Here is a 25,933-nt window from a genome sequence, read left to right as displayed (position 1 = left end):
AAAAGAAGTCCACAGAGGAAGGAGCAGCTGTTTCCCAAAGGACAAATAGAACCATTCTTGAAACACAGATATGCATCTCGTGAGATAATACTACTCTAGTGTACAAAGTGGTTTTTTGCCCACTAAATATTCACACAAAGTGCATTTGCACATGTCCTTACCGTCAAAGATCTTAATGACCTGTTGGCGAATGAAGTTCTTGACTTCATCGTAATTGACAACAGCCTGTTTGAGAAGACAGACAGAGAGGGGGAAAAAACCCCAAAACAAAAACCAGACGAGCACACATTAATCAAGGTAGATAATTAAAAAATTCATTATTTACAAGAACAGATGGAGCTAGCGAGCGCCTGTGGCCAGTCTCCTCATTTTTCTCACAACCAGCCTGGTTATAGCATGATTTGGAGCTGATTAAATGTTGGAGGAAAGACAAAAAAATCAAACCAAAAACAAAAGTGCAATGAAGCTGCATCTCACGTCATTTCCTGGCAATCCTGGAAGACCAGGGGGGCCGGGGGCACCTGCTGAGCCTGGACTTCCCCTTTCCCCTCTGGGGCCAACTGGGCCAATCATGGGCTGTGCATCCTTGGAACTATATGCTCCTCCACCAGGGGGCCCTGGCCTACCTCTTTCTCCTGGAGGACCCCTCTGGCCAGGAGTCCCTGCCTCACCCTGAGACACAGAGACAAATAAAGGTTATGCACGTCTTTTTACACCTTTATTTAATATTCACTATGTTGATGTGCATGATGGATGTTCTATAACTGTACTGTCCTTTTATTTTACCAAGAGTAATGTGATAAGGACTGTTACCAACTCAATAGCATCAAAATATGCAGAACTGTGTGATCTTATCACGATGGAGCCATTAATTTTATTTTATTTTTATTTTCACTCTTTAAACCCAACCTTCCAAAGGAGTGTTTCCTTTCCTGTTAAGTACCTGGAAGTTAGGCAAAGTTAAGCCACTCCACGAGAGTGGAGCTTATACGACGAGAGTCTTGAAAGGTTCACTGTACTTGCAATGTAACATATGGAAATATTGTTTGTTTTGCCACAGAAATGCCAAGAAATTATGTGGTACTCAAATATTACTTGTGAAGTACTTAAAATTATTTACATATTAAAATTTACTGACTTGTTACCCTTTTATTCCAGTGTACTTACCTAATATCATTACCTAACATTGTAATTTCAAAATAAAATACATTGAAAATCCATTTAGAAACACAGGAAATACACCCTTAGTTGCAGGCCTTACTGTAACGTGTTACTTGCTATCTATATACAGTATTCATTAAGAATATAACGATCCATCCGTCCATTCGCTTCCGCTTATCCTTTTCAGGGTCGCGGGGGGCGCTGGAGCCTATCCCAGCTGTCATTGGGCGAGAGGCAGGGTACACCCTGGACAGGTCGCCAGTCTGTCTCAGGGCTAACACACAGAGACAGACAACATTCGCGCTCACATTCACTCCCACATTCACACCTACAGGCAATTTAGATTGATCAATTAACCTATCCCCACTAACTGCATGTCTTTGGACTGTGGGAGGAAGCCGGAGTATCCAAGGAAAACCCACTCAAACACTGAGAGAACATGCAAATGCCAAACAGAAAGACCACAGCCTGATGGTGGAATTGAACTCAGGACCTCCTTTCTGTGCGGCAACAGTGCTAACCACCGTTCCACCGTGCTGCTGAATATAACTATTTCGCCAATTTAGGAAGCCTACTGTACAAATACAGACAATATTAATAACTGAATTAAGCCCTGTAAGACGGCTTTTGACTACATCTATATCACTTTCCACACTGTGGTGCTCAGCACTCAGGTTGTGTAAATACACTCAAAAACAGGCCCACTACATTAGCGACAGTGATTTATCGAGGACAAAGCAGCCCATAATGGACGTCTAATGTTTACACATCAGCGGCAGACAGGCGGCTCTTGAAACAGAGAGGAGCGAGAAGAATAGAAGAGTCCGTTCTTGTCTTTCTCCTCTGTTCTCCTTTTCTGTGTGGCTAAAAACCCTGACAATGCCGTCCTGTCAGCGTGACAAATAGCCTCATCTAGCATCTCCCCTCATGCTTAATAGCATTATCCCAGCGGCAGAAGAATAACTTTATCACTGTACCCACCTACTGTAAAGCCTGCGTCTCAGGCTACATCCAACAGGCTCAGTACTGCAGCTACAGAAGGTTAGCGGGCAGCCATCTGCCAGTTTGGAGAAGGGTGAAGTGAAGGGAGAAGGAATGAGAGTTTCAGCAGAGGGGTCGGAGGGTTAGTGATCTGATGACTGTGTTAAGTGCGAGTGCTGACTGAGCAGAGATGTGGGAGGGGGGCAGCGAGCATGTTCAGCACTGTAGTGTGCCGGTATTAGTCTCCGTGGGCTAAAGGGAACAGGAAAAGGGTGGATCTCACTGCGTTCAGATGGTCCGCAGAGGAGACGGATGGCTGAGCTTCACCTTGAGGAGGCACACACACACAAACACACACATTTCTAGAATACTGCACTGAAGAGTCGTCTCTTACCTTTTGCCCTGACTGCCCATTGTCCCCTGGCACACCTGCCACTCCCTGTCAAAAGAAAACAAAACAGAAAAACAAGTATCAATCAAGGAAAGAAATATGCGCAACATAATCTGTCAGTCTGCCTCCATTATACTTTAAAAAGAGGGCCAACACCACACCCAGACATTACTCACATCTTTTCCAGGAGAACCATCGCTTCCTGGCTCACCCTGAAGACAGGGTCAAAGCAAGGGAAAAAAAAACAATTTAAGTGGGAAATGTTGGCAGTCTGAATTATGTTTAATTAAATGTAGATAGGGTCATTTTAGAAAAGTACCAACCATAGGCCCCGGGTGCCCCGGTGGCCCTGGAGATCCTGGCATCCCTGGGAGACCCCTCTCTCCATCCTGGCCCTTATCTCCTTTTATACCCTAGTTAACCAGGGAGAAAAAAATGGAGAAGATTCTCTTCTATTATTTGCATGTTTGGCAGCAGGACAGAATTTCAATAGTGCCTCATTTCCACTTCCCTCACGCAGGCATACGCCAACAATACAGACCCACCAACACATAACGTTCCCACTTTCTACTGACGCATTAATTAACAGTTGTGGAAAATAAGATACTACTCTACTTTATGTTTTTTTACTTCTCTTTTCTGCAGTTATTTTCCACGATCACAGTCAGTGTAAATATTACTCGCTTTGCTCACTTGTTTATATTTGTCTGACTATACTGTTGACCCATTCTCCTGTATGGGATTGTTAAAGATGCATTTATTCACACTCAATCATTCAGCTCTTGTTTAACTAAATAGTTATCATGATATTTGAGAGATTCTCTCTCTCACCACTCCTGATGGGCCTGGAGGTCCTGGAGGTCCAGATGGACCTGTAGAGCCCTGATGAGGAAAGCAAATAGATTTGTGACGTCTAGCTTGTTAACACACTGAAATATTGCAATATGATGAATGTATATGTTTGACATAGAAGTGAACTTACAAGGTGGCCCGGAGGTCCAGGTCTCCCCTGAGGTCCTGGCGTACCTGGATCACCCTGGAAAGGCCACAAACTGACTGTGATGTATGCCAACTCGCGCTTTCAGCTTCCATGCATAGATTACTGATGTGCTTTATAATCAAGTTGGAGGAAAGATGTAAAGCAAAATAGTCACCTCATGTCCCGGTCTGCCAGGTGGCCCTGGTGGACCTGTGGGTCCGGCTTCACCCTGCAGGGATAAGAAACTTATGAATATGAACTAAAGGAAGCACGATAAGAATGCAGGACTCTGATTTTGGGAGATTCAAAAGAATAAGTTAGCAAACCAACAAAAAACTCCCCAAAAAACAGACTTTCATTGTAATGATCAGCTTGATAAAAACAATTTGGTTTCATGCAGAAGAAAGATGGTGTAAATGTGGCAGACACGGTAAAGCAGCGAGTCGCTGGCTAACCTTCTGTCCGGGAAAGCCAACGTGGCCGGTTTTCCCTTTGAATCCCTGAGGAGAGACATCAAAGAGAATGAGATTGGTACAGTATAAAAATTCACAAAGTCAAAGCAGCCAAAAGAAGAGACAGGTATGTCTTTGAAAATCCTGAACACCTGCTCTTGGGTAGAACACAAACTGTGATATGGTGAGAGAGGAATAAAAAAAAAAGGAGAACTGGAGGGAGACAGACAGCTAGTCATGTCTCCAGTGGAGCGAAGCTGCGCTGCTATACAAGACAGAAAGTTAGGGAGATCTTAGGAGGAGGTACGAAGGTTAGAGGTTTTAGATTTGGTTACATTACGAGTAACATCTACATCCTTAACAAGAGTCGGTAAAGACTGCTGCTCCAACATGGCTGAGGGGAAGCAAAATATCGCGAGTCACGCTGTCAGTTAATTTGCATAGGGCAAACCCAGAGCAACTTGGTCACTTTATTAGGTACATCTGTTCCAATCACATGATAGAAACTCAGTGCATTTAAAGTTCAAACCGAGCACGACTGAACGTGGCGCGGTTATTGGTGCCAGACAGGCTGGCCCTGCGTATTTCAAAAACTGCTGATCTTCTTGGATTTTCACCCACACAACCATCTCTAGCGTTTACAGAGAATGGTTGAAAGAAAAGAGAAAATAATCAGTGAGCGGCAAAAATGCTTGGTTGATGCCAGAGGTCAGAGATGAACGGTCAGAGAGCGTGATTGGAAGGCAACAGTAACGAGAAGAAAAAAAGCAAAACAAAAAAACTTGTTACAACCAAGGCTTGCAGGAGGACATCTCTGAAAGCACAACACTGAAACAGATCGGTTACACTGGCTGCCACTCCTGTCAGCTAAGAACAGGAAACCGAGTCTATAATTCACACAGGCTCACCAAATTTGGACAATAGAAGAAGACAGTCATGACATTTGTTTGTTAGGGTCGAAATTTGGCAAAAACAAAATAAAAGCATTGATCCATCCTGTCTTATAACGGTGGTTCAGTGGTGGGAGATATTTTCTTGGTAAACTCCGGAGCTCTTAGCACCCCAACTGAGCATCTTTTAAACACCACAGCCTGATAATTGTTGATCACATCTATCCTTTAAAGACCACAGTGTGCCTACTGTATCTTCTGATGGCTGCTTATATGCTGAAGAAATAATTAGATTAATTTCTGATGTTAACGCTGAGAGGAAAAAGGCATTTACATTTACAGCATCACTTAATGAGCACTTGTGCACTTAGATATTGCTGCTGACACAGCTTAGCTGACGACTTTAACTCACTAAATCACCTACTGCTAATTTGCTAATTAGCAGTAGCCTATTGAACTTTTCTCTCTCCGTTGTCCTTTAAGGGGGGACACTGCACACGCTGTCTGGTACCTGCTAAGCACACTGAGATGACTTATGACTTGATGTGAACTGAATTAAGGAAACAATATTCCAGGTAGTTTTGGGATATAGTCAGTTCGAGTACGGACAAAATAAAACATACTGTGGAAAATGCACGTGTGTGGAAAAAAGACATAAAACACAACCATTAACTTCAAGCGATGTTACCAGGATGGATATTCTATCTGTATAAAAATGAATCTCAAGGTAACATTTTATAGTAAATAGTAAATTGAAGGGTTTTTTTAATGTTAAACAATATAATTGTAATCCAATTACAATCCATGAAAGAGTGTACCAGTAAGGAGGGCAATTCATGAATAACTGATGGGTCATAAATTACAATCTTTCTTATTAAAAAATGAAAGCCACATAAATTTGAACATTAATAATGAGCCAGCCTTAATTCTCTGCACAGTTACATTAAAGAATTCATTCTCTGCAACTGTTTCAGTGTTTTAAATCTGAACAACCAAGATCAAGTTGATGCAAGATTTTATTAATAACAACATGATTTTTGTACAATATGAAAAGATACTGTTCATTCTGATTAGAGGAGGGAATACTCACGGGCATTCCCCGGGGTCCTGCTGGGCCTGGAGGCCCTGTTTCTCCCTGATGAGAAAAAAATAAAAAGAGCCAGTGCCAAAGATCAGCTATTACAGCCACATCTTTACTCATCACTGCTTTTTTTTTCATTATATACTGTGTGTTTGTGTGTACGTTGCATGTGTGGGCAGACCACCCATCTGATTCATGCATGTGACCTACCCGCAGTCCTGGTTTCCCATCTTTTCCGTCAATTCCGTCAATGCCACGGGGCCCCTTTTAATATTGCAAGATAAGAGAGGACAGATAAGTACTCATAACAGCATAGAGTTCACAGGTAGGTCAGAAAGGGTCATACTTAGATTATAGAGTGCAAAAAATAAAAAAGAAATAATGCACATACCATCAACCCTGGCGACCCGGTTGAACCGGGTGGTCCACTTGATCCTTGAGGGCCTTGAGTGCCGTCGTTGCCCTAGAAGTAGAGATTTTCAGTCCAATTTGAAGTGCGAACAAAAACTGAAACAGCTAAATGTGTGTTTTGTACTCACTTTTTCCCCTTTGAGCCCAGGAAGCCCTTCCCTTCCAGTTTTGCCGGCAGGACCTGGTGGTCCCTAAATTCACACACAGTGATACAGAAAGTCTCAACAGTAACATCAAGAACAAATGGCTGCTTTAGTGGACTGAAAGCATTTACATACAGGTGGTCCTGGGAAGCCTGGTTGTCCTTGGAAGCCCTTAAAATATAAAGAGAAACACACTGGTAATCGGTAGTACTGGATCTGTCTGTTAGGTCTATGTGTCTTTGTGTTTTATAGTGCATACCTGATCCCCCTTAGCACCAGCAGGCCCTGCTGGTCCACTGTCTCCTTTAATGCCCTACAGACGCACAATGTTCACCCAGTTATTAAACTTAGAAATCATAAATGAAAAAGCCGGATCCTAAATATTGACAAGCTAAATTTACGATGAAATGCTGACCGGCAATCCAGCTTGTCCTTGATATCCAGGGTTACCAGGAGGCCCCTGCAAAAGGGAGGAAAGTTTTAGCCCAAATATATCCAACACAAGCGTCCACGACAGTGTTGATGCAATCCCTTACTGATTCTCCTTTTAGGCCAGCAGTTCCTGGGCTTCCACGTTCGCCCTTGAGTCCCTGATAAATAAATAAAGGCAGAAAATTAGTGTCTGCTGACATGTCAGTATCACCCCCAGCTGTCAGGATGATGTCAGTGCTACCGTTTCTTCATAATCAAGCAGGCAGAGTGACTTACAGGCAGTCCAGGAGGGCCCATGGTTCCTGGGTACCCAGGCGTCCCTGAAGGACCCTAAAGTAGAGATCACAGAATCAATCAAATATGGACAGCACTTATTTTTTCTCCATGCTATAATGTGAGACAGAATGATTGTGTGATACTTGCCTGATCACCCTTCATTCCCGGGAGGCCATCTGACCCTCGCTCACCCTGTTGACCCTGAATGTGACAGGAGGGAAGAAGGATTAGAAAATGAAGAAGAGGATGTGATATGTACGTCTGCGAGAGAGGCTCCCCTGGCAGAAATAAAAGTGACAGGGTAAGTCAATATCAAAGAGTGGAAAAGGCTAACTAGCTTGGATCACATCCCCATGAGACTCCCTATTTGATTTTGTCCTCGGCTCTATACCTCCATGAGGCTTTAGCTCTGAGGTGGTGACACCCGGGAGAAAATCATTATAAATACATATATAAAGAGATTTCTTTGGAACTTTTTAAAATTTACTCAACATATTATCCAGACACTTGCCTTTAAATCCCATCCTCCATGTTTCAGGTGGAAATTTGAACTTACAAAAGCTTTTAGACACCAGCTGTAGCACATTAAAAAAAACAAACAAATAGCTGACACCAGCAACAATAAAATGACATGTTATGAACAACAGGAAATCATAGAAAAGCTATATTTCGTTATCTATTGACATTTGAAATCAAAGTATTTCTTGGTCGTTTTATTCTCTATCAGTACAGGTTTACATGACTCGCAATAATCTATTCAAAATAATGACATTCAGACTGATATACTAGCCGATATTAGCGATTTGCTAATATCAATATCAATATCAAGACTGACAAATAAAAATTAAAAAGTAAAGACAAACTGAACACTCTTCAACCATGGTATTAGTTATGATGTTGCATATTTTGTCCACCAGAGGTTACTCTCCACCTTCCCTGTATGTATGGTTGGAACGTCACAAACACAACAACCAGCTGATGCCAGTTGCGCATAAAGGAGTAATCCACAACTTGTTGTGACAGTAAAACAAGATTATTTAGAAAATTCATGTTAAAAATATCAGCCGATATATCGATTTGAAATGATCTAATATCGGTATTGATCTTAAAAACCATTTATCAGTTGGGCTCTAAAAATAACCCATATTTATCTTATAGCTTGTGCAGCCCACTAAGCTCATTTTCCATCAGAAACAAGTTCTATTAGTATTTCTTTCTTTAAGCTAACTTTCTTTTGATTGGCTACCCTATATGTGGGGTCGAGCTGTGGGGTCAAGCTGCATGCCTGAGACGACCGCCTCTTTGACATCACACAGATCCAACAGAAGACTCCAGAGTCTCAAGTCGGTACTTTTGCCTCAGTGTGATTCATGAATACACACTGCTCTCATTACTTACTGTACATTTAATATGAGAGAACTTATGATCGGTTATTACACAGTGTCTGACAGTTCGCCAGCTGGGATTTCCTTTACCTTGGCAAAATAGACAGTTTGTAAAGCAAATGGTCAGAAATGAGAGAAAACTACCTCCCAATTAGGCAACTGCCTGATTACCTTTAGTTTATACGCTGATCGTGTTTACCGCTGTTCATAATCTACACCTGCAAAAGCCTACATCGAGCCAAGACGAAACCCTGTGATTGGTTTCCCGTCATTGTCAGGAACTTCTTAACTACTGAATAAAAGCAGCGTTTTCAACAGCAGGGTAACACTACTCTCCCTCCCTCTCACAAACAACACAAACAGACACACTGCTGCACACAGCAGAGGCTAACACCTGCTATAAAGCGATACTACACCACAAATGGACTCCATGCAGTGCTCACACGGCTCACTCATTTAGCATCTCTATTCTCCTAAAGCAATAAATCTGTATGAGGAGAAAAGGGGAATGTAACACTGGTGGTGCAATACTAGACCTGTTAGTGCTACTTCTTGCCTTCTTTGCATGTAGTGCGGGCAGTATAGTTACCTTTAACCGCAGTACGCGGACAGAAGGGAAATATGGACCAGATCAGACAGGTTCTAGATTCGTAGGAGCCAAGGGTGTATGACAACAGAGGACTTGTACACAGTAGGTGTAGAAAACACAATTGCATTTATTAGCAATTATTAAAGTTGTGCACATTTAACAAAAGTAGAGCGCGCTTCTTGAAAACAAAATAAAATAAACCCCACAAATGGTCGACCTAAGGATATATTGTCTTTTGTGTCTTTTTTAAAGTCAATTTCAGTCTTTCAATGTTCAGTAGTCATTCAGTGTGTTTGTAACCAGTCGGGTTACAATCTACCAGTTCATCCGGCTCTTTGGGCTGGGCTCGCCATCCAGTACTGGAAAAGGGATCCTCGATTCTTCTCAGGTCCTCAAAACCAATCCAATCCAAATAAGCAAAGGAAAAAACCTGACCTGGGGACCAGGCCAGAACACAGTAGTTCAACATTTAAGCTATCATGCCTGTAACTTATTATTACTACTGGTTGCTTGTAGTGCTTCTAAATTTCCTTCAAAATATTCTATGTTGTACAACAAATTATTCTCATTTCAAAGGGAAAAAGTGCATAGGAAACACACATTTAAAACAATACAAAATAGCTCAGCAGTGCATTAAAAATACACATTGGCTTGAAACTTATCAAGTTTCAGCTAAGTACAGTGCAGGTGAAGGCACTTAATTTCACGTTGCTAATACTTAATTGTGCAGAACTATAATTAGCACCATGAGAAAAGTGAACATGTGCTAATATAACGTTGCACAAAACCATACATTATACATCAATACCACAGTAATGTGACATAAACCTTTAAAGAACATCTCATATAAAGTGCAGCAGACTCAGTGCTAATTGCTTTAGCCTCGGAAAAGGCACTTTCATTGCAAAATGGCTAACGGAAGTTAGCATCAGAGCTAGCGGCAAGTAGCATGCTATGCTAGCGCACGTGTGCTGCCTGGGACTTACCATGCGAAGCAACAAATGCTACACGGGGCTTCACAGTGCTCACGTTGGCTCACGGCCTCTGGAATACAGTATCACTCTTATTATTCTTGCCGAAAAAAGGACTTTCTCCTTCCAGCTAGCTTCTTCGCCGCACGGGTAAACTGATCTTTCACCGTCTGTGTCTCTGGCGTATCTTACTGGCACACGAAGGCACGCACAGGTGTCTCAGCAGCGCACAGACTGGGGGGAGGGTCAGACCGGCCAATGATTGGTTGCTCAGTGGATCTGACAAACACACTCTAAAGGACTAAGTCCTGCCCCCACACCATCTATATACCACATATACATATGTACATATTAAACTTATGTTTACATGCCTTTTATCAGTATTTATTATAATTAATTTTGTTTTTATCAATATTTATTCCCATCGTGAGAGTATGAATATTTATACTTTTAATCCCGTTTTTAACACTGGGTTACACTATCCCCTCTTAGAATCATGCAAGTCCCTTTGCATGGGATAGCTAAACGGTAATGACAGGGGAACCAGCCTTCATGGGGATGACCACAGAATCTTGTTCTGTCAAGGCACTGGTAAAAGCCAGGCTTAGACCTTGAAACAGGGACTGGGCAATGGAAACGAGAGGATTTCCCAACCGACTATATTGCAGTCGTTCTGGTTGGGTTCTTGTTCTCTCTGAGCGCCTTACAGTCGCTGTGGCTTCACTCTCAGTATTTGACTGACTTGAGTTTGCTTGATTATCATTTGAGTTGTCTTCTTCCACTGGCCCATCACAGGTAGATCCATCGGGTAAGTTGGCATCACTCTCGCTTTCATTGTCAGTGGTTGAGTGTTCCACCATGGTTTCACTCTCCTCTAGGCTTCCATATCCAAGTGGATTTCCACATTCAGGTAAGTTGTCACATCCGGTTAAATTGTCAGCTCCAATCAAGTTGTCATGTTCATGTAAGTTGTCTCCTCCAGGCAGGTTGTCATGTTCATGTAAGTTGTCTCCTCCAGGCAAATGAGTTTCAGTATGATCGTCATCATTAGGGTGTGTCTTTGGCTGGGGAATCTCATAGACTCGAGTGACCTTTATGGGCTCTTGAAGAGGTTCCTCTCTGAACCAACAGATATCCTCATCTTCCAGTTCTGAATGATCACATTCCTCATGTTGTTTAGGTGATTGCCTTGTTTTTGGTTTGCGTACATGAGTTGGTTGGACAGGTTTCTCTTCAACAGGGGCAAGAAAACCACAAGGGAGCAAGAGATCGCGGTGGACTGTGCGGACTGGGCCCTCTTTTGTTAGGGGTTTTATACTGTAGACGGGCAAGTCACCTGCTTGGTTCACCACAACGTGAATATCAGTCTCCCACTTGTCGGCTAGCTTGTGCTTGCCTCTGAGACGGACTGCACGCACCAAAACTCTGTCACCTGGCTCTAGTTTTGAGGGTTTCACTCGCATATCAAATCTTGTTTTGTTTCTTTCTGCCATTTTGTTAGCATGGTCTGTTGCTAGTTTGTAGGTCTCTTGTAGAGTTGCCTTTAGTTTTGTTATGTACTGAGAATGCGACTTGAAACTTTTGTTGTTAAAGGGCAGCCCAAATGCTAGATCGACTGGCAATCTTGGCTGACGGCCAAACATTAACTCATATGGGGCAAAACCGGTTGTATCATTTTTCGTACAATTGTACGCATGAACGAGTGGTTTGACATAGTTGTGCCACTGAGTTTTGTCCTTTTCCTCAAGAGTACCTAGCATACTTAGTAACGTCCTATTGAAACGTTCTACCGGGTTTCCTCTGGGGTGATAGGGTGTTGTCCGGATTTTGCGAATGCCCATGATCTTGCAAAGCTCTTGGATAATGTGGGACTCAAAGTCGGGACCTTGATCGCTATGCAATCGTTCGGGTATCCCGTAGTGGACTATGAAGTTGTCCCAAAGGGCTTTTGCAACGGTCTGAGCTTTCTGATTGCTGGTAGGGATGGCTAATGAATATTTCGTGAAATGATCGGTTAATACAAGCACATCCTTTACATTACTTCGATCAGGCTCAATGGACAGGAAGTCCATGCAGACTAATTCGAGGGGTCTGGTGGATTTGATATTCACAAGTGGAGCTGCTTTTTCTGGAGGAGTTTTACGTCTTACACAGCGGTTGCATGTTTTGATCTTATGTTCTATATATGCTGCCATGCGAGGCCAATAGAACCTTGTTCGGGCAAGATCTAAGGTACGTTCAGTGCCTAAGTGGCCCATGTCACAGTGGAGGCTTTGGAAGACTGAGTCACGGAGCTGTTCAGGTAAGACAAGCTGGTAGGTAACATCTCCTCCATCTTGGCGAGTTCGATACAGGATGTTATTGTGCATCTCCAATCGATTGAGCTCTCGGAGTAGAAGGTTGATGTCAGGAAGTTCAGCTCGCACAGTTGGTGGGACCTTTTCTCCAGTTTCAATTTGTGCAATAACTTCCCTCAGACAAGGGTCTGTTCTTTGTTCGTTTGTGATCTGTTCAGGGGACATATGGGGCATAACAGGAAGACCACCACAGTCATTTTCATTGACAAAGTCACCTGGAATGGCAGCTGCAGAAATGGCTAGCGAGTGAACCAAAGGGATGGTGTCATTTTGAGAGCTGCATACAAGGTGTTTCTCACAAATAGCAGACACTACTTCAGGACTTAAACTGCTGTCAGGTAGGGACAGGTGAGTCTGTGTGAACTGCTGTATGCGGTCGAGCTCTTTTTGGGACACTGCGTCGTTAAGCAACTCGCCATGTGGCCGTCTAGAAAGGCCATCTGCATCTGAGTTAAGCTTGCCTGCTCTGTACTGGAGCTTAAAGCTAAACGTTGACAGGGCAGCTAGCCATCTGTAACTCATGGCATCCATCTTAGCAGTAGTTAATATGTACGTCAGAGGATTATTGTCTGTTACGACAGTAAACTGATTTCCATATAAGTAATCTGCAAACTTTTCCGTTACTGCCCACTTCAAAGCTAAGAACTCTAACTTATGGGCGGGATAACGAGATTCACTCCTAGACAACCCACGGCTTGCATAAGCTATCACCCTAGTCTGGCCATTCTGCTCTTGATAGAGCGCGGCGCCAAGCCCTGTAGTGCTGGCGTCCGTATGGAGCGTATATGGCAGTTTAGGGTCAGCAAAACCCAATACAGGCGCAGTACTGAGCTTTTCAATGATGGTTTTGAAAGCAAAATCACAAGAGGGAGTCCATCGCTCGCCGAAAGGTGTCTTGGGGTCATGGTACTGGACAGACTTAGCTTTAGGCTTTGTGCTTTTGCGCAAAGGAGGGTAGCCTGATGTTAAGTCAGTGAGGGGCTTAACGATACTCGAAAAGTTCTTAATGAACCGCCTGTAGTACCCTGAAAAGCCTAAGAATGAGCGGAGCTGTTTAAGATCACGGGGCACAGGCCAGGTACTTAAGGCTTCCACCTTTTCAGGGTCAGTCTCCACTCCCTTGCTGGACACAATATGCCCAAGATATCTGACAGAAGTTTGGAAAAATTTGCATTTTTCGGGTGAGAGTTTGAGCCCATATTCTTTCAGGCGATCAAGAACTTTCATTAAGCGAGCCTCATGTTCTTCAAGTGTCTTGGAGAATACAATGATGTCATCGAGAAACACGATCACTTCGCGCAGGTTCATGTCGCCCATACATTTCTCCATGAGCCGCTGGAATGTGCTGGGGGCATTTGTAATGCCTTGGGGCATTCTATTAAATTCCCAAAAGCCGATGGGACATACGAACGCCGTCTTTGGTTTGTCCAGCTCCTCCATCTCAATTTGGTAGTACCCAGATTTTAAATCCAGGACAGAGAACCATTGCGACCCGATCAAGGTGGAAAACGTTTCCTCCAAATTGGGGAGAGCGTAAGCATCCTTTATAGTCTGCGCGTTAAGCTTTCTGTAGTCGATACAGAGGCGGACTTCACCATTTTTCTTCCGCACGACTACAATGGGTGAAGAGAAAGGGGAGGTAGATTCCCTGATCACGCCAGCTTCTTGCAGTTCTTTGAGGTGCTTACGGACTGCCTCCAGGTCGTTCGGATGTATGGGACGCGCTCTATGCTTGAACGGTGTTTCATCTGACAATCTGATTGTGTGTTTCACTTGATCCGTCTTTCCAAAGTCAAGATCATTCTGTGCAAACACTTCGGGCATTTGGCTTAGTTTTTCGGTTATGCGCTCCTTCCATTCAGCGCTAATAGGGGAAGAGTCAAAGTTATATGTTACATTTGACTTCTGCTCAGTTCGGGATCTTGGAGTTCTCACTGAGTGTTCGTGAGATAGAACTCTTTGATATGCACTGACTTCTCCGATGACACAATTTAGAGGGATTGTCACATCATGTTCGGATTCATTGGTGAGTATAACTGGTACAAGGTAAGGTGCTCGTTCAGGTAGGTCTATGAGACAAGGTTTCACAAGGATGTCACCAGGTAAGGCTGACATTCGTGGATACTCTAACAAGACAGACTTTTCACCGTTACCGGCTGACACAGCTACAGCACCATCTAGAACAACAGTTTGGCCTGCTGGAATCAACTGTGGCTCTTTGTTGTGCATCGTCACTAAACCAAGACTACTGTCTTTGGACTGTTTGTGTCGTGACTCAAGAACTTTTAGAACTGCCCTATAGCCATATGGCAGGTTCAGCTGCAGTTCATGGCATGTGTTAGAGTACAGCTCATAAAGTACATCTAATGTGTTTGTCCCAATTAGCACTAAGGACTGAGAAGCTGTGCGCACATCGGGGACAACTAAGGCAAGTGTCGGCACTTCAGCTTCAATGCCAAGGAAGTCCTTTGGGAAAGTGACATGCAGTTCAATGTAGCCTAAGTAAGGCACAGACTGACCGTTGGCACCCTCAACTTCTAAAAGTTCAAACAATGGCTTAATCTCATGAGAGGACAAATGCTGACGATAGTAGGACTCGGGGACTGTAGTCACCTGGGAACCAGTATCTAGCAAACAACTCACTGTGTGACCATTAACTTTCACTTGTGCAGTACTCTTCGTACCAATTAGACCTTTAGGAAAGTCGAAGGAATCTGATCTTGTGTGTGACTTTAGGCTGGCACGCTTTTTAGGTGAAGCTTTTTGTTTAACCTGGGTGGGACGGGTTAACAAAGCATCAGCCTCCATTTGTCCCGCAACGGAGGCAGAATTTAGTTTAAAGAAAGCTGGTCATTCTGCCTGTCCCATATCTGCCTTCTCACTCTTAATTCCTTTCGTTTTGCAACTACAAGGGCAGGATTGGGCTCTGACTCACAAGTGGCTACTATATGTCCATCTTCCCCACAGCGGAAGCAATACCAGGGCTTGGGCCTAGTACTGCGGCGGCTGGGTGGAGGTGAGTCTTCAGGTTTGGCATGGTCAGGTTTTTTATTTTCAGGTTTCCTTGTTCGAACTGTCTTCAGTGTTGCTTGTTTCCTGGGCTTCACAACGGCAGCTAATTGGCTTTTTAGATCGGCAACTTGTTTTTTCAGCTCTTCTAGACTATCTGACTGTGCTTGGCGAACATCTGCATTTGTTTCAGTGACCGTCTGTTCATGAGACACTGCTTTTGGTTTCGTGGTGCTAAAGTGTTTCTTCATTCGCGTGTTTTTAACTTCTTGTCGGTTTTCTGCAGTACGCAGGAGAAGCAATAGCTCTGCATAAGTGGGCGGCTCCTTATGCTTTAGCTCCAATTGCAACTCCGTTAGCAAGTTATCATCCCAGCAGCCTCTGTAAAACTGTTTAAGAAGCTGCTTATTTACTTCATGTGGTTCAAGCCCACCTCTGCGCACGGTGTGATTGACTGCCACCTGCAAACGAAGCAGATAAGCAGAGGGCTTTTCACCATGATCTTGGAGGGTGTTCATGAAGCGTACAAACAGTTCCTCACCATCTTCGACGGTGCCAAAAGCTGAATCCAGAAGTTTAAGATAGTCTCCAGGAGTGGCTTCTGGCCCAAGAGGGCGGATGACATCAGAAGCGGGAGCAAGGAGACTTTCAAGAATCTTACGAGTTTTTCCCAACTCGGACAAAGAAGCATCTTCCATCAACAAGTCAACATGAGAACGCCATGTTTCATAGTCAGCTTCGCTGTAAGGTCTGGGCATCTTGCCAGAGAAAGCTCTGAGTCTTAATGTAGAGTGAGCATGTGATGTCTTTTCAACACTCTTGACAACATGCTCGACTACTACTTTCTGAACCTCTGGTGGGTTGAGGTCAGTTGGACTCAACATTTGAGGTGTCAAGTTTGGTCTCATGGGGCGTTGGAATGTGCCCTGAATGGGTTCAGGAGGGTGAGGCAGTTCAGTTAAGACTGAAGGTGAGGCTCCAAGTTGTGTGGATCCTACCACAGGGCAAGTCTGATCAGCAGCATCATTTTCAGGGTTTCTCTCAGCTGTCTCAGCAGCTTCAATGGTGTTCCCTATTGTGGATAGGGCCTCCCGCAACACTTCTTCGAAATCCTTCCCACTTAACTTGGCTAAACCCTTCAGGTTGCTAATGTAAGCCTCAGTAACACTGCCCCCTACGGTCTTAGTATAGACGTCAGTTAAGGCTCGAATGCGGTAACTGACATCTGGATTGTCAGTGGACTGTAAGAGGTAAGGCAGCTTAGGTGCTAATATTTCAACGGCTGCACCGGACTCGAACTCTACAATCTGGCTTTTGTGGAATGCAGAAGAGTCATCATCGACAGCGAGTACTCTACGAATAGTACCATGTTGCTCCAGAAACTCAAATACCTCTTTGTCTTTCTCTCTATCTGTAACACCGCTAACAATAATGGCATTTGGTACTTTAACGGCATACTTCTCGACAAAATCCATTTTCACAGTATGTGAGCATTTGATCAAAGGTCAAAGAGGATTCCAATGTTGTCACACAACACTCTAGGCTCCTGGCTGGCTCGCCACTTTTACTTATGTAACACTGGTGGTGCAATACTAGACCTGTTAGTGCTACTTCTTGCCTTCTTTGCATGTAGTGCGGGCAGTATAGTTACCTTTAACCGCAGTACGCGGACAGAAGGGAAATATGGACCAGATCAGACAGGTTCTAGATTCGTAGGAGCCAAGGGTGTATGACAACAGAGGACTTGTACACAGTAGGTGTAGAAAACACAATTGCATTTATTAGCAATTATTAAAGTTGTGCACATTTAACAAAAGTAGAGCGCGCTTCTTGAAAACAAAATAAAATAAACCCCACAAATGGTCGACCTAAGGATATATTGTCTTTTGTGTCTTTTTTAAAGTCAATTTCAGTCTTTCAATGTTCAGTAGTCATTCAGTGTGTTTGTAACCAGTCGGGTTACAATCTACCAGTTCATCCGGCTCTTTGGGCTGGGCTCGCCATCCAGTACTGGAAAAGGGATCCTCGATTCTTCTCAGGTCCTCAAAACCAATCCAATCCAAATAAGCAAAGGAAAAAACCTGACCTGGGGACCAGGCCAGAACACAGTAGTTCAACATTTAAGCTATCATGCCTGTAACTTATTATTACTACTGGTTGCTTGTAGTGCTTCTAAATTTCCTTCAAAATATTCTATGTTGTACAACAAATTATTCTCATTTCAAAGGGAAAAAGTGCATAGGAAACACACATTTAAAACAATACAAAATAGCTCAGCAGTGCATTAAAAATACACATTGGCTTGAAACTTATCAAGTTTCAGCTAAGTACAGTGCAGGTGAAGGCACTTAATTTCACGTTGCTAATACTTAATTGTGCAGAACTATAATTAGCACCATGAGAAAAGTGAACATGTGCTAATATAACGTTGCACAAAACCATACATTATACATCAATACCACAGTAATGTGACATAAACCTTTAAAGAACATCTCATATAAAGTGCAGCAGACTCAGTGCTAATTGCTTTAGCCTCGGAAAAGGCACTTTCATTGCAAAATGGCTAACGGAAGTTAGCATCAGAGCTAGCGGCAAGTAGCATGCTATGCTAGCGCACGTGTGCTGCCTGGGACTTACCATGCGAAGCAACAAATGCTACACGGGGCTTCACAGTGCTCACGTTGGCTCACGGCCTCTGGAATACAGTATCACTCTTATTATTCTTGCCGAAAAAAGGACTTTCTCCTTCCAGCTAGCTTCTTCGCCGCACGGGTAAACTGATCTTTCACCGTCTGTGTCTCTGGCGTATCTTACTGGCACACGAAGGCACGCACAGGTGTCTCAGCAACGCACAGACTGGGGGGAGGGTCAGACCGGCCAATGATTGGTTGCTCAGTGGATCTGACAAACACACTCTAAAGGACTAAGTCCTGCCCCCACACCATCTATATACCACATATACATATGTACATATTAAACTTATGTTTACATGCCTTTTATCAGTATTTATTATAATTAATTTTGTTTTTATCAATATTTATTCCCATCGTGAGAGTATGAATATTTATACTTTTAATCCCGTTTTTAACACTGGGTTACAGGAAGGGGAGGGCTGCGTCCGCACAGCAGTGCAACTCTCCATCACTTAGATGGGGGAATAATTGAACAACTGGAGAGAGAGAGAGAACCAAATCGTTTCCTCATCTGACATAACTTTCATTAAAGAGCCACACAGAAAAGGACACGGGGATGGGGAGATGGCGCAAGACGGAATAAACAAGGGTGGCTTTGATTTAAAAGTGGGAGGATCCACAATTCAGAGGAAAAGACCAATAAGTAAATAAATAGAAAATTGGTTCGCAGCTTTAGGACAGTGTTGGGAAGCAGCTCGACTGCATTGATTCAAATGTTGTACTTAAGTACAGTTTTGAGGTACTTGTACTCCTACTCCTCCACTTTTGCACAGAAGATGTAATCAATTTTACCTTTATTAAGGAGTGAACATTATATGTAAAGTTTGTAAAGGTATGATGTGAACTTTCCTGCAAAATGTTATCCCGTTTAAGCTGGGCCAAGCATCAGCTCTAGTAAAACTGTTATGCAATTTGATCCATAACCTTTTGAGCATTCCGTCAAACAAACAGACAAAACAAATCCATTGCATAACCTCTTATTGCAAATAAGCAAGAGGGTACTTAGGCCTTCGGACATTTATCAGATTCGTGCGAGTCATTTGAAATTACAAGTAGTTCTCCTTCTGAACTTGTCCACTGGAAAGGGAAATAAAATAACAGCTTAAAGGCAAAACGTAAAACTGTAGTGTTGATCTGATTTTACAGAAAAAAAGCAAAGGATTAAGAAAATAAAAAAGCTCTATCTTCTTTTCTTCCTCTTAATTCCCCCTTAAGTGGCCTATGTGGTCAAATAATCCAGCACATACATATATATACATACATACATATATATATACATACATATATATATATATATATATATATATATATATATATATATATATATATATAGATCCGGGCCATCAACACATACGCCCTGCCCGTGATCAGGTACCCTGCTGGGGTAATAGGCTGGCCAAAGGAGGAGATAGAAGCCACTGACATAAAGACAAGAAAGCTCCTGACCATGCATGGAGGGTTTCACCCCAAGTCCAGCACCCTGAGGCTGTACGCTAAGCGGAAGGAAGGGGGCCGGGGACTGGTGAGTGTCAGCACCACAGTCCAGGATGAGACAAGGAACATCCAAGAATACATTGGGAAGATGGCCCCAACTGACCGAGTGCTCAGTGAATACCTCAGGCAGCAGAAACCCAAGAAAGAGGAGGGAGACGAGGAACCATCATGGAAGGACAGGCCCCTGCACGGTATGTACCACCGGCAGATAGAGGAGGTGGCTGATATCCAGAAATCCTACCAGTGGCTGGACAAAGCTGGACTGAAAGACAGCACAGAGGCACTAATCATGGCAGCACAAGAACAAGCTCTGAGTACAAGATCCATAGAGGCTGGGGTCTATCACACCAGGCAAGACCCCAGGTGCAGGCTGTGTAAAGATGCCCCAGAGACAATCCAGCACATAACAGCAGGGTGCAAGATGCTAGCAGGCAAGGCATACATGGAACGCCATAACCAAGTGGCCGGCATAGTGTACAGGAACATCTGTGCCGAGTATAACCTAGAAGTCCCGAGGTCAAAATGGGAGATGCCCCCAAGGGTGGTGGAGAATGACCGAGCTAAGATCCTGTGGGACTTCCAGATACAGACGGACAAAATGGTGGTGGCTAACCAACCGGACATAGTGGTGGTAGACAAACAGAAGAAGACGGCCGTAGTGATCGATGTAGCGGTTCCGAATGACAGCAATATCAGGAAGAAGGAACACGAGAAGCTGGAGAAATACCAAGGGCTCAGAGAAGAGCTCGAGAGGATGTGGAGGGTGAAGGTAACGGTGGTCCCCGTGGTAATCGGAGCACTAGGTGCGGTGACTCCCAAGCTAGGCGAGTGGCTCCAGCAGATCCCGGGAACAACATCGGAGATCTCTGTCCAGAAGAGCGCAGTCCTGGGAACAGCTAAGATACTGCGCAGGACCCTCAAGCTCCCAGGCCTCTGGTAGAGGACCCGAGCTTGAAGGATAAACCGCCCGCAGGGGCGTGCTGGGTGTTTTTTTTTTATATATATATATATATATATATATATATATATATATATATATATACATACATATATATATATACATATATATATATGTATGTATATATATGTATGTGCTGGATTATTTGACCACATAGGCCACTTAAGGGGGAATTAAGAGGAAGAAAAGAAGATAGAGCTTTTTTATTTTCTTAATCCTTTGCTTTTTTTCTGTAAAATCAGATCAACACTACAGTTTTACGTTTTGCCTTTAAGCAAAGAAGCAAAGAAAGTAGTTGTGTAAACATCAAATATCTGCTCGGTTTATCAAGATATCCCATATTTGCAAAAGTGCTTCGACGTTTTCAGAGGCGTCTGCTACCCACCAGCTCGACAGCTAGCCGGGAGCTCGAGGGTTACTGATGCGGCCGAGAACGGCACAACTCCCGGCACATCATTTTCAGATCACCGCGGAGTTTCGCTGCTCGGGTTAAACGTAATATATAAGTCACTTAGACAACCTAAAAATGTTATTGTTGGGCTTTTTTCAGTGTTTTGTTTGTTCGTGAGTAAATCGGTTTGGCTGAGATTAAAGTTATTAGATTAGATAAAATAAAACTTTATTAATCCCCCGGTGGGTTCCTCCTTGGTTTTCACACAGCTGACTAAACGTCAAACAGAAAACTTATTAAACAGAAGTATGAGACAGTCGAGAATTTACGCCAGTGTCTGGTTATATTTTAGATAGCAAGAAGCAGACGGCCGAGTTTATTAAACTCCACCGAGACAGCGGTGACGCTAATCAGAACTAGACCGTCCAATTTCACGCCTTTAAATTTTAAAGGCGTGTTTGTGTGTGTGTTTATACAATTGCTATTATGTTTGCACTTTATGTGTAATGTTACTGACTGCAGAGATCAGTAAGATGTGTGTATTTTTTATTTATTAGTTTTATTTATTTAATATTATTTTTTAATTGAATGACTGTCTAGTAGTTCACAGATGTCGAAAAACTGAGTGTGGTAAAGCCACTGATTTTGTTTATGTATATTTCTGCAATCTGCACATTGTACTGACTTTCATTTTAATGTTTACACCAGGGTTCCTTGTCAGCACTTTATGCTCAGATGTTTGTAAGCTAAAAATAAACTATTGTGTATGTTCAAATATACTGTTGTGATTGAAGAAGTTAAATAAAAATGTCAGTCATCAATTCATGCATCACCTCATGTCATCATAACAGAGGTCTGTCTTCCAGGAAAGAACAGTTTAAAATTAATGTAATATAGTATTGGCCATACTATATGATGTATTGCTTGTCTTTGTTTAATAATACAGAAGACAAAGACCTTAAAAAATAATCGCATATCGCATCGCAATCGCAATTAGATTATTTTCCATAATCGTTCAGCCCTAATATATACATATATATATACACACACACACACATATATATATATATATATATATATATATATAAAAAAACACCCAGCGCGCCCCTGCGGGCGGTTTATCCTTCAAGCTCGGGTCCTCTACCAGAGGCCTGGGAGCTTGAGGGTCCTGCGCAGTATCTTAGCTGTTCCCAGGACTGCGCTCTTCTGGACAGAGATCTCCGATGTTATTCCCGGGATCTGCTGGAGCCACTCGCCTAGCTTGGGAGTCACCGCACCTAGTGCTCCGATTACCACGGGGACCACCGTTACCTTCACCCTCCACATCCTCTCGAGCTCTTCTCTGAGCCCTTGGTATTTCTCCAGCTTCTCGTGTTCCTTCTTCCTGATATTGCTGTCATTCGGAACCGCTACATCGATCACTACGGCCGTCTTCTTCTGTTTGTCTACCACCACTATGTCCGGTTGGTTAGCCACCACCATTTTGTCCGTCTGTATCTGGAAGTCCCACAGGATCTTAGCTCGGTCATTCTCCACCACCCTTGGGGGCATCTCCCATTTTGACCTCGGGACTTCTAGGTTATACTCGGCACAGATGTTCCTGTACACTATGCCGGCCACTTGGTTATGGCGTTCCATGTATGCCTTGCCTGCTAGCATCTTGCACCCTGCTGTTATGTGCTGGATTGTCTCTGGGGCATCTTTACACAGCCTGCACCTGGGGTCTTGCCTGGTGTGATAGACCCCAGCCTCTATGGATCTTGTACTCAGAGCTTGTTCTTGTGCTGCCATGATTAGTGCCTCTGTGCTGTCTTTCAGTCCAGCTTTGTCCAGCCACTGGTAGGATTTCTGGATATCAGCCACCTCCTCTATCTGCCGGTGGTACATACCGTGCAGGGGCCTGTCCTTCCATGATGGTTCCTCGTCTCCCTCCTCTTTCTTGGGTTTCTGCTGCCTGAGGTATTCACTGAGCACTCGGTCAGTTGGGGCCATCTTCCCAATGTATTCTTGGATGTTCCTTGTCTCATCCTGGACTGTGGTGCTGACACTCACCAGTCCCCGGCCCCCTTCCTTCCGCTTAGCGTACAGCCTCAGGGTGCTGGACTTGGGGTGAAACCCTCCATGCATGGTAAGGAGCTTTCTTGTCTTTATGTCAGTGGCTTCTATCTCCTCCTTTGGCCAGCCTATTACCCCAGCAGGGTACCTGATCACGGGCAGGGCGTACGTGTTGATGGCCCGGATCTTGTTCTTACCATTCAGCTGACTCCTCAGGACTTGCCTGACCCTCTGCAGGTACTTGGTGGTTGCAGCCTTTCTAGCGGCCTCTTCATGGTTCCCATTTGCCTGCGGGATCCCCAGGTACTTGTAACTGTCCTCTATGTCTGCAATGTTGCCTTCTGGTAGTTCAATCCCCTCAGTTCTGACTACCTTCCCTCTCTTTGTTACCATCCGACTACACTTCTCCAGTCCGAACGACATTCCAATGTCATTGCTGTATAGCCTGGTAGTGTGGATCAGTGAATCGATGTCTCGTTCACTCTTGGCATACAGCTTGATGTCATCCATGTACAGGAGGTGGCTGACAACTGCTCCGTTCCGTAGTCGGTATCCGTAGCCAGTCTTGTTAATGATCTCACTGAGGGGGTTCAGGCCTATGCAGAACAGCAGTGGGGACAGAGCATCTCCTTGGTAGATCCCGCACTTGATGGTAACTTGTGCTATGGGCTTGGAGTTGGCCTCTAGTGTTGTACGCCACATCCCCATTGAGTTCCTGATGAAGGCTCTTAGGGTCCCATTGATCTTGTACAATTCTAGGCATTCCAGTATCCAGCTGTGGGGCATTGAGTCATAGGCCTTCTTGTAATCAATCCAGGCAGTGCACAGGTTGGTCAGTCTGGTCTTGCAGTCTCGGCTGACTGTTCTGTCTACCAGTAGCTGGTGTTTTGCACCTCTGGTATTCTTGCCAATTCCTTTCTGTGTCCCGCTCATGTATTGACCCATGTGCCTGTTCATCTTAGCCGATATGATGCCTGACAGGAGCTTCCATGTAGTACTGAGGCAGGTTATTGGTCGGTAGTTGGAGGGGACCGGTCCCTTCTTGGGGTCCTTGGGGATCAGGACCGTCCGGCCTTCAGTTAGCCATTCCGGGTGTCTCTCGTTAACTAGCAGCTGGTTCATTTGTGCTGCCAGACGCTCGTGGAGTGCAGTCAGCTTCTTCAGCCAGTAGGCGTGAACCATGTCGGGCCCTGGTGCTGTCCAACTCTTCATACTGGAGACCCTTTCTTGGATATCTGCCACTGTGATGGTTACTGGACCCTGTTCAGGGAGGTCGCTGTGGTCTGCCCTCAGATCCACTAGCCACTGAGCATTGCCGTTATGGGTTGCATCCTTCTCCCATATGCTCTTCCAGTATTGCTCCGTCTCCAGCCTTGGTGGTGCTGTTCTCTTATTATTATTGTTCCCTTGCCACTGAGAGTACACCTTTGCTGGTTCTGTGGAGAACAGCTGGTTTATTCTCCTGCCTTCTATCTCTCTGGTGTACCTCCTCAAGCGGCTGGCCAAGGCTGTGAGTCTTTGCTTGGCAGTTTCCAAGGCCTCAGGTATGGACAGCTTGCTGTATTTCTTAGGCACCTTATTTGTCGCACCTTTCTGCAACTCCGTTAGTTGGCTAACCTCCCTCCGTGCTACTTTGATCTTGCCCTCTAGCCTCCTTCTCCATGGAGGGTACTGCCCCTTGTGGCTGTTCAACTTGTAGCCAAGCATCTCACTGATCACTGCTGCCGTATTGTAGATCAGCTTGTTAGTGTCGGTAATCGTGGTTGTAGGTATTGCCCGTAGTGCTGCATTAACATCATCTAGCAGACCTTCTGAGGGTACTTCACGTAATCTTGGTAACCGGCTACGGGGGATCCAGGTTTCAAGCTTGGCCATGATCCTATTTTTCAGGTCAGCTCCTCTCGCACTCAACGATCCTTCTCCTATCGCACTCGGGTGGGGGTGATGATATCTCCCCCCTGACCTGGCGTCCTGACTCCTCCTTGCCGTAGCATTTGTGTTGTACCTCGTCAATCTCTAGCTGTGAGAGCAGTCCCTTCTTTCGAATGTTGGAACACTGAGCTACTAGTTGTTTCGCCGTCATTGTGGATGTTGGGTATCGAAGAATCCATAGGTCCCTCATCCTATTCATGTAGCCCCTTCCGCCGGGGTTACTTGCGTAGTAGCATTCCAACAACGCCCTGTTTTCGTCCCTTGCCCACCGATGCCTTCTTGTTCCAGTAGCCCACTTTTCGTCAGGGTGCCCTGGTTCCTCAACACCTGACGCGGACCTTGTTGATCCGGGCGACGTCCGAGCCGGCATGCCTTCATATTTATCTGTCTCGCTCATGTCTGCGGTAGGCTTGCTTAGCATAGGGGGTCTAGCCTTAGGACCCTTACTGGATACAGACGCCCCAGGCAGGAATCGAACTTGCGATCCTCTGTTCCAAAGGCGTGTAGTTTAACCACTACGCTATCCAGCTGCATATATATATATATATATATATATATATATATATATATATATACATACACACACACACATATACATATATATATATATATATATATACACTCAACAAAAATATAAACGCAACACCTTTGTTACTGCTCCCATTCCCCATGGGATGGACGTAGAGACCTAAAATTCATTCCAGATACACAATATAACCATCCCTCCCAAACAGTGGTCACAAATCAGTCCAAATGTGTGGTAGTGGGCACATCTGCCATATTGAGATAATCCATCCCACCTCACAGGTGTGCCACATCAGGATGCTGATCTGACATCATGAGTAGTGCACAGGTGTACCTCAGACTGCCCACAACAAAAGGCCACCCTTGGAATGTGCAGT

At 44.2% G+C, this 25,933-nt stretch overlaps 1 protein-coding gene across 5 annotated transcripts in view; it reads right to left on the bottom strand.

Annotated features, from left to right (window-relative positions):
• The window catches only part of col16a1 (collagen, type XVI, alpha 1), a 106,864-nt gene that overhangs the window by 4,476 nt on the left and 76,455 nt on the right, over positions 1-25,933 (bottom strand). For all 5 annotated transcript variants that reach the window (XM_085395684.1, XM_085395687.1, XM_085395689.1 and 2 more), the window contains 19 exons: positions 7,345-7,398; positions 7,198-7,251; positions 7,026-7,079; positions 6,905-6,949; positions 6,749-6,802; positions 6,625-6,660; positions 6,475-6,537; positions 6,327-6,398; positions 6,146-6,199; positions 5,945-5,989; positions 3,968-4,012; positions 3,688-3,741; positions 3,516-3,569; positions 3,365-3,415; positions 2,857-2,946; positions 2,710-2,745; positions 2,537-2,581; positions 478-672; positions 162-225 (listed from right to left, as the gene is read on the bottom strand). In XM_085395684.1, the coding sequence (XP_085251810.1) occupies positions 162-225; positions 478-672; positions 2,537-2,581; positions 2,710-2,745; positions 2,857-2,946; positions 3,365-3,415; positions 3,516-3,569; positions 3,688-3,741; positions 3,968-4,012; positions 5,945-5,989; positions 6,146-6,199; positions 6,327-6,398; positions 6,475-6,537; positions 6,625-6,660; positions 6,749-6,802; positions 6,905-6,949; positions 7,026-7,079; positions 7,198-7,251; positions 7,345-7,398 (1,165 nt within the window). The remainder of the gene's footprint in view (positions 1-161; positions 226-477; positions 673-2,536; positions 2,582-2,709; positions 2,746-2,856; positions 2,947-3,364; positions 3,416-3,515; positions 3,570-3,687; positions 3,742-3,967; positions 4,013-5,944; positions 5,990-6,145; positions 6,200-6,326; positions 6,399-6,474; positions 6,538-6,624; positions 6,661-6,748; positions 6,803-6,904; positions 6,950-7,025; positions 7,080-7,197; positions 7,252-7,344; positions 7,399-25,933) is intronic.

This window comes from Rhamphochromis longiceps, linkage group LG22 (assembly GCF_057381845.1).
Source record: "Rhamphochromis longiceps isolate RC_006_pf linkage group LG22, R_longiceps_female_GT1.1, whole genome shotgun sequence".
Lineage (NCBI taxonomy): Eukaryota > Metazoa > Chordata > Actinopteri > Cichliformes > Cichlidae > Rhamphochromis > Rhamphochromis longiceps.
The sequence above is the reverse complement of the archived record's forward strand: the minus strand, read 5'-3'. Positions and strand labels throughout refer to the sequence as shown.